Here is a 9,928-nt window from a genome sequence, read left to right as displayed (position 1 = left end):
TTGCACACCATCGCCTCATCTCGTGACATATAGGGCTCTAATAATGTTAAAACCGTATTTAAAAGGCTGTAAGCAGGTTTTCTAATGTCTTATTATGTCTACTATATTGGGAAATAGGAGTGACTATAGGTGTTATTTCATGTCTAGAGGGCTCTAGTAATGTTAAAATCTGTATTTAGAAGGTCATAAAGAGGTGTTCTGTGTCTTAAATGTCTTATTTTCTCTTATGTTTACTATATTGGGTAATAGGAGTATAAAGGTGACTATAGGGGTGTTTTTTCATGTCTAGAAGCTGTAATGACAAAAAAAAACGTATTTAGAAGGTTGTAAACAGGTTTTTACTTCTCACAGTCAAGTCTGGAACCAATTAACTGCCATAAACAAGAGATTAATGCTCCATAAAACTTAAATCTATGTTACCTATGTCAAAATCTGAGCCATATTACTTCAAATAAGCTAACTAATCCGACAACAGAACAGAAAAACTGGATGTTGGACTTACCAAAGCCAATCATAAGAATAATTTTCCATCTGTGATGATAAAATCTCAGTGTTGGGGGTTTCAGCCTACACAAATGTGTTGTGAGTGGAATAAATGGAAGGTCTTGGGGGAGGCTTTAAGGGCTGATGCCAGTGTATGATGCGTCTACGGCCTTGTGCCCTGCCAGACGGTGTGACAGTTGGCTCTTGAGTTCACCCAGCAGGACGTGGGTGTTCCACGCCTGTTGTACGCACCAAGGCTGAGACATATACACCCCAAACGGCCTCAATCAGTGATGATACACATAGGGGGTGGTCTGTTTCACCGTATGCTGCTCTGTGGAAATGCCAACATTTCCTGAGGGAGAGGGAAAGGAGGTCTAGAATGAGAGGCTGGACTTCAAATCGGCTTTTCCAGTGAGGCTGGAATCAATACGAAGCACTCGAGCAAGCAGAAGTAGTCAGACCTCTCCTCCAGGATCACAAGTGTCAGATAGCAGCCAAGCGATGTGTTTGTACTGCAATGTGCTGATGGGCCGCCCGTGCAGCGTGTCGATCTGCCGAAGACGCGTCTGCGAGCAGATCGCATCGAGTCCACACTCGCACACACGCGGGTCCCAGTGGGAGTGGCGCCCACGCAAACCGACCTTCCTCTGACCTGAATGCATCAGCTGCCTGGACTGTCACCAGCGTGGCCTGGCCCCGCCCAGGTTAGCCACATCTCCCGCCAGCGTCCCATTTTTCTCACACCTTTTTTTCCCTTCAAATGAAATACCATGGTTTTCCAGAGAACAGGAAAGGCATTTACTTTCCCATGATAAGAATTGGCTATCTAGCCCACAAAGCAGCTTCACAAAATTGCACAGATACGGCAGACCCTTACGATCCAAGACCCCTCATGAATGGCTAAAAACCACTGATAATGGACACACCCATAAAAAGCCCCAAGTGTGCCCCTTTAAACCTATCAAAACCCTACTGCGTCAGTCCAACTGTGTTCTTAATGTTTTTTTTAGGGCCGACATGATGGAATTAAGATGTCATACCTATAAATTTGATAACATTAAAAATAGCTCTGATAATCAATCATTTTTAAAAACACTCCAATGAGGCGAGACTACCCGTACTGTGCAGGTGCGCAAATGACGCGCTCCTTTTTTCTCCTGCTTGTGATGTTAACGGCCTTCCGAGGAAGACGTTTCACGTGCTCGTTGTACCAAATGCTCTGTGATGGACCCATCAAGCACACAAAAAAACCTTATCAGCCTCTTGCCATCGCTGCGGGGCTTGAAAAGTGCAAAACGTTTGCCAGAGACCTCCACGGCTCACACCGGCTGCTCGGAGCGTGTGCCCGAATATAGTGCACCTTGCTGGGCCACAGCAGGTGTACACAGCGTACACAGAGCGCAGAAGAGTAATGTAGTAGAAATAAAAATGAGTAGATTGCAATATTTTGTATATTTTGTTGTGGTACTTTGAAGAAAAGTAATGTTAAAATCTGGTCTTGTGTATCGTGAACTGAGTGTCTCGTGACGCCCCTCCTGCATTGTCTCTACCAGGAATCTCTCCTCCCTCTGTCTTGCAGTGCTCACAAATGCACTCTGGCTTTCCCTCCGTTGTTCCACTTTCACTCCCGTCCCGCTCAGCGTTTATTCAGCGTGTTCATTATTGAGCGCGTACTGTACGTCTTTCATTTCCACCATCATTCTCCTGAACAAGTCCTTCTCAGGCAAACAGTCGAGTGTGTTACAGGATCCTCCACTAATGTTTGGCATTTCTAGGAGAATATTAAGTATGCCATTATCTCATCACGTGGGCCTTTTATCCAATCATGATGACCTGGTATACACACACTGGCCACACAAGCACCCTCTCGTGCATACAGGGAAATGATATCCTAAGCCTGCCCTTTTGTTTATGCAATTTAATACACGTATTCGGGCTGTCAAAAATTCCGCGTTAACGGCGATGACTAATTGATTTCATGAATTACTTTTCAAAAATTGTCGTGTAATGAAAGCATGCGCACCAGAGCAAGCACGCCTCTATGTTATGACGGCGGACGCAAGCACAGCGGAGCGACCCCACACCGTCTGACGCTCTAGCGACACATCCTCATTCTCATTACAAGAACGCGAGATGCATTCAGTGACACTCCGGCGGCGTTATAACGCGTGTGTGTAAATGAACAGGAAGATAAAGAAAAACAGTGGATATCCTTATCACTCACTTTGGAACTCTTGATTCGGATGTACAATTTTCTACGTTTAAGTATGCTGGAAAATGCACGGAAATCAAGTACCTAAAATAACGCGATGTCTTTGAATGCAACCCCTCATTGCCTATAACAACACCGTCAAGTGTGATTCAAATGTTCTGGTACTATTAAAGAGACTACGTTAGACAAATAGATTTGTAGATCTTTTAGATTGATTGGAGCTGTAAATACACACAAATATACTGTATATCACCCTGTCCTGGCATTCGTCTTTCTGTTCATAAAATACCGTACAAATGGGCATATTTCAGACATAGCTGCAACTGGTGATTAATCACCATTAATTCATTTCCAGACTGATTAATCTGATAACAATTTTTACCCACTTGACAGCCCAACTCGCGAGACGAGAAGATGGACGAGATTGGGCCCACGTGGACGAGACGAGATGAGATTTTAGCATTAACTTTAAGAAAAGTACAATTAAAAATGACTGGACAAACAAACTTGATTTGCATGATGAAGCAATAGAAGATAATACTCGCTTGCTGTTCATTCAGCAAGAATTGGCTGTGTGTGCGTGTGCGTGTGTGTGTGCGTGCGTGTGTGTGCGTGTGTGTGTGTGTGTGTGCGTGCGTGTGTGTGTGGGTGGGAACGGAGTGGAGGCAAACGATGTTTCACTGTTACGTGTGGGCATGCTCAGTAGCGCGTATGTGTAAGCGTACACGGTGCCAGGTGTGTGCGTGCTCATTAAAGGCGTCCACACTTTGCATCCATGAAAAGCTTTTATCCTGACATGAAAGCCTACAAGTGCGAGGCAGTGATGGGGGGATGCAGGCAAGAAGCAGCTGCCAACCCTCCCCCTTCCTGCTCCTCATCACCCCCCCCCCCCCCCCATCCTCCCTGACTCAACGTCGGCTGCACGTCACACAAAAGAAAGCCAATGGGAGGGCGGGAGCTTCCCTGGAGCTCCTCCTCCCCCCCCAACACTGGTTTATATATGCCTTGCTGCTGCCTCAGCTCATCCCAGTGCACAACGTGCTGCCTTCCATCCAGCAGCCGCCGTCCGGGGAGCAACAAGCGTCTCCTGCTCTTGCTTGGACCTCAAAGGAAAGCCAAGCGTGCTCCTGCAGCCAGGATGGGCTGCACCGCAGGGCCCCTCGCCGGCCAACCGCAAGAGGGGCAGTCCCTGGAAGCCGGTGGCGCCAAAGTCCCCGAGGTGCTCTCCTCCCTGGAGCGTCTTTCCCAGGCCACCGGCGGCATGGAGAAGTCTTGGTACCGCTGCATCTTCCCCTTCGGAATCATCTCCCTGGTGATCGGCGTGGCGGGGACGGGGGTCACCTACACCTACGATGACCTGCCGCAAACGAAGGTGGTGTCTGTGGCACTGCTGGTCACGGGACTGCTGCTGCTGGCGATGGCCACCGCCTGCTGGAGCGTGCATAAGAAGAAGCGGAGGAAAAAGAAAGAGGCCGGCGGGTCGGTGGCCTCGGAGCAGTGTCCCCTGTGATGCACAACTTGGAGGGCAGAGTTCGGGAGACCTGGGGAGCCGCCACGCCTCCTCCTGCGTGTGCGGCGGTGCCTCTTCGCTCCCAGGGTTCACTCAGGATCTGTTTCGTCTGGGCCATTTTGGACTGGCAAGGAGGGATCCACCGCTGCGTCTCCTTTCCAGGTGTCCGGTGTCAAAACAACCTCCAAGGAGACGTATGCACACACACACACACACACACACACACACATGTCCACCGCCGCTGACGCCGGATTCACTGCTGGCGTCACGGGGCGCGTCAGTCACAGCATTCCTCCCGCCGGGACAGGTGACTCTCGGGGAGAGAGAGTGAGAGGGCAGAAGCGGGCCGGAGAAGACGGCAACCCGATACCGGGCCCAAAGAGCAGCGCGCCCACGTCAGCCCGCAGCGTCACCGCCTCGTCCTGTGACACCGCAGCAATGCGTGCGTGTGTGTGTGTGTTGGGGGGGAGGCTTTTTTTATGCAAGGGGAGAGTGGAACTTGAGTCCTCTGAGGATCCGGGGGATGAAGACCTTGTGCGCTGCTGAAGGGAGCGGAGGAGCATGGACTTCTGCTGAAGAAGATGTTTGCGCAGTCAAAGACTCTCTCGCAACTTCCTGAGTGCATGTAGTACCCCCTCCTCCCCCCACTCCGCAGGAGTCTGGCCAGGATTACTGAAGGACACATGCCATAACGAGGACCCTGGCCTAGCCCCTCCCGCTTCGTGCCTTGAGCAAGCACACATGGAAAAAGGCTCTTGTCACATTCGGATGTTTCCATATGAACTCGTGACCTCCCCCCACCTCACTTGCCCTTGTTCTCACCCTCATACACTGCCCCCCCCCCCTTTTCTTCATCAATCCCATCTGCATTTTGCACTTTGACTACTTTCCCTGATCCTTGTTTCATTTCTTCAGTGAATGGAAGACAAGCTGCTCTTGTAATGCCGCCTTCCTCCTCAGGAGGCAGTCGTGAGTCACTGTAGCATGAAGAAAGCCAGTTAGTCTACTTCGCAGTCACGTGACCACCGTAGGTGAGTTCTGGAATGGACTGTTGCCCCTAAAAAGTGTTATTGTGAAGTGGACAGAAAATAGACCTTCAATAAATGCAATGTATCCCGGAGGGGGAACATGGCCACACCGAAAAGAGAACACGTAGTTCTACGCGGGAAAAGTCACACAATTGCCATTTAAACATTGAAATAGTGAGAGAAAAAATGTCATTTTCCTTAGGTAAACGTTGTCATTTTAGGAGAAAAAGGCTCAGACGCTCACGTTTATCTTTGTGTTGGCATTTTGACATTGAAATTCAGACTAAAACAGGACTTTTGTCGTACTGTCACGTGACGACTTTACTCTCACAAGATTGACATTGTGTGTTACTTCTTTCAATATGACCACTTCATTGCAGCTTTTAGTCGTTAAAAGATGACTTCTGGGAATGTTTATCATGACTTCTTGTATTCTGGTCACTGCCACTTTATTTTTGTACTTTTTTTAGTCATAGTCATGTTACTTGGTTCTTGTAATATTAGGAGTTTATTCACAGAAAATGACAACTTCATTCTCCTCGCAGTACATCTCCTTGTTTTTTCTACTTGTAGTAATATTACGGTACTACTCTTCTCTGAAATTAAAAAATGTGTTTTCATAACATACAAGTTTTTTCTCGCAATATTACAACCGACTTCTCTAATCAGAACTTTCCTTAAAAAGAATGTTTTATTCTGAGAAAAGACTTTACTTGTCCTAATATACGACTTTTAGGAATTTTCCAATTTCATTTTTGCCGCTGCCACTTTATTTTATAACTTTTTTCTTGTTATTACTTTTTTTTTGCAATATCATGACTTTATTGGCAGGAAATGACGACTTGATTCTCCCGACGATACGACTTTACTACGACTTTTTTAAATTTGAGACTTTTCTGTCAAACGTGCGCCATTACGCTTGTTGTGGTGCCACCGTTTTCCTGTAGCTTCAACACTTGTTTTCTCGTATTTTTGTGGTTTTTTTACTTTTAGTAATATTCTGACTCATCTAAACAACAAAAATACCACTTCCTTTTCAGAACTTGGACATTTTTCTCATAGTGTTAGAACTTTCTTACAACTTTCCTTTTAAAAAAAAATAATAATACTTTTCCCCTCATAATATGACTTATTTATGACTTTGTAATATTCCAATTTTATTCTTGGCACTGTGACTTTATTTTATAATTTCTTTTCCTGTCAGATGACTTTTTTTGGTTAGATTGTGACTTTCTTCACAGAAAATGACGGCTTCATTCTCCTAACATTGTGGCTTTACTAAGAATGTGCAACCTTTCTGTCAAACCTGCACCATTATTCTTCTGATAGTACAAACCTTCTGCTTCTTATTTTGTAATTACCGTTTGTTTGTTTGTTTTACTTTTAGTAATATTACCACTGCCTCCTCGTAACTCTGTGACATTTTTCCACATAATATCAGGACCTTTTTCTCACAAAATGATGACAACATTTACACTTGATTACTTAGTGTATTGTAGTAGTTTGTTATTTATCGTAGTGACATCACAACTGTATTCTGGCAACATGACTGCTTTTTGCAGACATTATTCTCTGGTCATTATTAGCAGTAGCATGTGGGGGTGTCACAAGGCACGAGATGAGACGACATTTTCACGTTACTTTTAAGAAAAGTACAATGAAACGCAATATGACAATATACTGCAACCTACTCATTTCATGTCTACCACGTTACACTCTTCTGCGTATGCTAGCAGCCCCGCCTCCACCCACTGAGGCAAAGAGACTGTATGACGGACAAAAGGGCTCACTCCGTTCATGCATGATGTTGTGACACCCCTAGTGATACTCCAACTCTTGCAGCATTGGTTTCCTTTTCAGTGTGGCCTTATCACTTGGCGCTGTTTCCTCTGGTGCACCGAGCAAATGAACGTACGTGTCTGTGCTGCTCTTTTACGACAACATCGCAGGGGGAATAACAAATGCACATCGCACGGGGAAGTGCAAAGGAAGGAATGCATCGATAGTACGATGGAACATTAGGGCCACATTGACAAAAATCGGAGATTTTGAGAATAAAGTTGTACATTTCCAACTTTTTTCTCGTAAATGTACAAACTTATTCTTGTAATATTACAACTTTTTTTGAAGTCATACATGTACGACTGTTTTTCTTGTAAATGTATGACTTTATTCTCGGAAATGTACAGCTCTGATTCTTGTAAATTTACTACATCATTCTCATAATAGAACTACTTTTTTCTCGTAAATTTACAACTTTATTCTCATAAATTTACGACATTATTCTCGTAATATTATGACATTTTTTTTACGTTAATTTACGACTTTATTCTCATAAACAACTTTTTTCTTGTAAATGTTTGACTTTATTCTCCTAAATGTACTACATTATTCTCGTAATGTTACTACTTTTTTCTCGTAAATTTAGGACTTTATTCTCGAACTCTCCGTTTTTTTTTTCAATGTGGTCCTAATACTCCGCCGCGCTATGAGACTGAAATGAAGCCGTGCCCTTGAAAGTCATTGATCAGCGCCTCGTCGATCCACGTTAGCCACGCCCGACTAAGAAGTGTCTATGCATCCGTAGGTAGCAGTTAGCGCGCGATGCCAAAGTCGGTCCAGTTGATCAGACTCCTTTTTGCAGCTAAAATGTGCATTTTGATGTTGTGTTGCTTAAGAGATTGTCATAAAGTGTAAGAATACGCGAAGGTTCTTTAGCATTTGAATGTCAGTAGCGGAGCGAGACAGTGAAGTGGATGTGTTGGAGCTCTAGAAAAATCCGTTGTCGTCTCGATTTAAGGCTTGATTGAGTCATAAATGGACGCTGGGCTTTATTCAGCTTGGTGTCTGCTGCATGATTGAATGGGTGCAGTATTGCGAAGCTTAACTGACTGGTACTGTGTTTTATGACTAATACGTGTCAGCGTGTCGCCATGATGCACTTATACACTGATGACGAGTGACCACACCTTTGTTTCCTTTTCCCTTCTGCCTTTGAAGAAAATCTACCTCTGTGCTTGTGCCGTTAAATCTCTTGGTGTGCGCCCGCTAATATTTTTGGTGCTGTACATGCCACAAGTTTATATTTGTACTGTATACTGTATTTCTACATGGATGTACATTTCACATGTCGGATGAAATAAATGTTGAATGAAAATGTGTGTCTGGGTTTATGTGCTTTGGGAGATGATCTTATTAGCTTACCTGCAGCATCTTTCACCCCAGAAAGTCACGGATAAACAAAACAATGAGCTGGTGCCAGGTGTCAGTCTGCACAAAAATAAGAAAAGCTCCTCTACTGTCATAAAAAACTGAATATCTTTCAGATTTGTCTTATTTTGTGTGTTCTTATGGGTCACAAAAGTGTGATCATAACCATAGAGCCAATTGTCCTTTATTTTTGTTTTATTTAGGTTTATTATTGAGTAGTTAATTTTTCTCTATACTGTTGAGAATGCTAAACTGTGATTTTTACAGTTGAATCCAGGTTTATGATGCTTCACTCTAACACAGTTGATCAAAAATATATGAATGAATAAATGATGGCTGTTTTGTGGTTGACTATGGCTTATTATCAGACAAGAAATGTGCATATCTAAGCAACTTTTACATATTTTGCCTAAATGAAGCATTTTTTCAATTTTCAAAAATGATGTAAATTACAAATCTAAGGCTTTCATGAGACGTTGTGATGATATGTAGTATTCTACACTGGTCACTAGGTGTCAGTCATGTTACATTGATGAGACAATAGCCACCACATGATGTTCTGTACAAACACAGGATACATGTGTGCGTGAGTCTCTATGTCTTAATTATGTCTAACATGTTTCATTTTCTCTTATTATGTTCACTATATTGTGTAATAAGAGCATGAAGGTGACTATAGGGGTGTTATTTCATGTCTGGAGGGCTCTAATAATGTTAAAAACTGTATTTGGAAGGTGATAAACAGGTTTTCTATGTGTTAAATGTCTTATTTTCTCTTATTTTGTCTACTATATTGGGTAATAGGAGTGTAAAGGTGACTATAGGCGTATTATTTCATGTCTGGAGGGCTCTAATGATGTTAAAAACTGTATTTAGAAGGTAGTAAAGAGGTTTTCTATGTCTTGAAAGTCTTATTTTTTTATTATGTCTACTGTATTGGGTAATAGGAGTGTGAAGGTGGTAAACAGGTTTTCTGTGCCATAGCTACAAAAATACTCCATTCATAAATAAAGAATCCTACTTGGTGGAAATTCACTTATGAGGGTGGGGTCTGGAACCGATTAAGCGCCATAGAGGAGGGGTTACCGTGGATCAGTTGTTTTCACAGTATGGCACAGTACAGTGAGTACAGTGAGTACCAGCAGTGTGACACTGCCCAGTTTTTCTTCATTTTTCTCAAGCTGCTTCTCCTCATTCAAAGCTTTTTCACTGTTCGTCCATCCTATTTGCAGCATTTTCTGGTTGTATTGCATTTCTTTTCTTGAACTGGTGCAGGGAAACAGCTGTGGATGTTTGCGTTTGAGCAAAGCAGGTGTGAAGGCTAACAGAGGGGCAGAGTGCACATGTGGTGGAAGGGGTCGGTCGCCCTGTGAGGCTCAGCACGGATGACAGGAAACAAGATGGAAGCTCATCTCATCCGCCGAGCCATCTCCAGGACCTTTTGCTGGGCTGAGTTGGCAGTCAGCGATGTTGAGTGTCACA

The 9,928-nt window shown here is 43.9% G+C and overlaps 1 protein-coding gene across 1 annotated transcript; it reads left to right on the top strand.

Moving 5' to 3' along the window:
- Positions 1 to 3,741: 3,741 nt before the first annotated feature.
- LOC129171157 (transmembrane protein 100) lies at positions 3,742 to 8,465 on the top strand. Its single transcript, XM_054759553.1, has one exon. It carries the CDS (start codon positions 3,837 to 3,839, stop codon positions 4,206 to 4,208), a length of 372 nt encoding a protein of 123 aa, XP_054615528.1. The 5' UTR covers positions 3,742 to 3,836; the 3' UTR covers positions 4,209 to 8,465.
- The last annotated feature ends 1,463 nt before the right edge of the window (positions 8,466 to 9,928 follow it).

Source organism: Dunckerocampus dactyliophorus, chromosome 18 (assembly GCF_027744805.1).
Source record: "Dunckerocampus dactyliophorus isolate RoL2022-P2 chromosome 18, RoL_Ddac_1.1, whole genome shotgun sequence".
NCBI classification, from domain to species: Eukaryota; Metazoa; Chordata; class Actinopteri; order Syngnathiformes; family Syngnathidae; genus Dunckerocampus; species Dunckerocampus dactyliophorus.
Note: the sequence above shows the minus strand (reverse complement) of the source record. Positions and strands in the feature narration are given on the sequence as shown.

Excerpts from the sequence above, each read along its gene's own strand:
- LOC129171157 (XM_054759553.1), top strand. The coding sequence starts at position 3,837 with ATGGGCTGCACCGCAGGGCCCCTCGCCGGCCAACCGCAAGAGGGGCAG.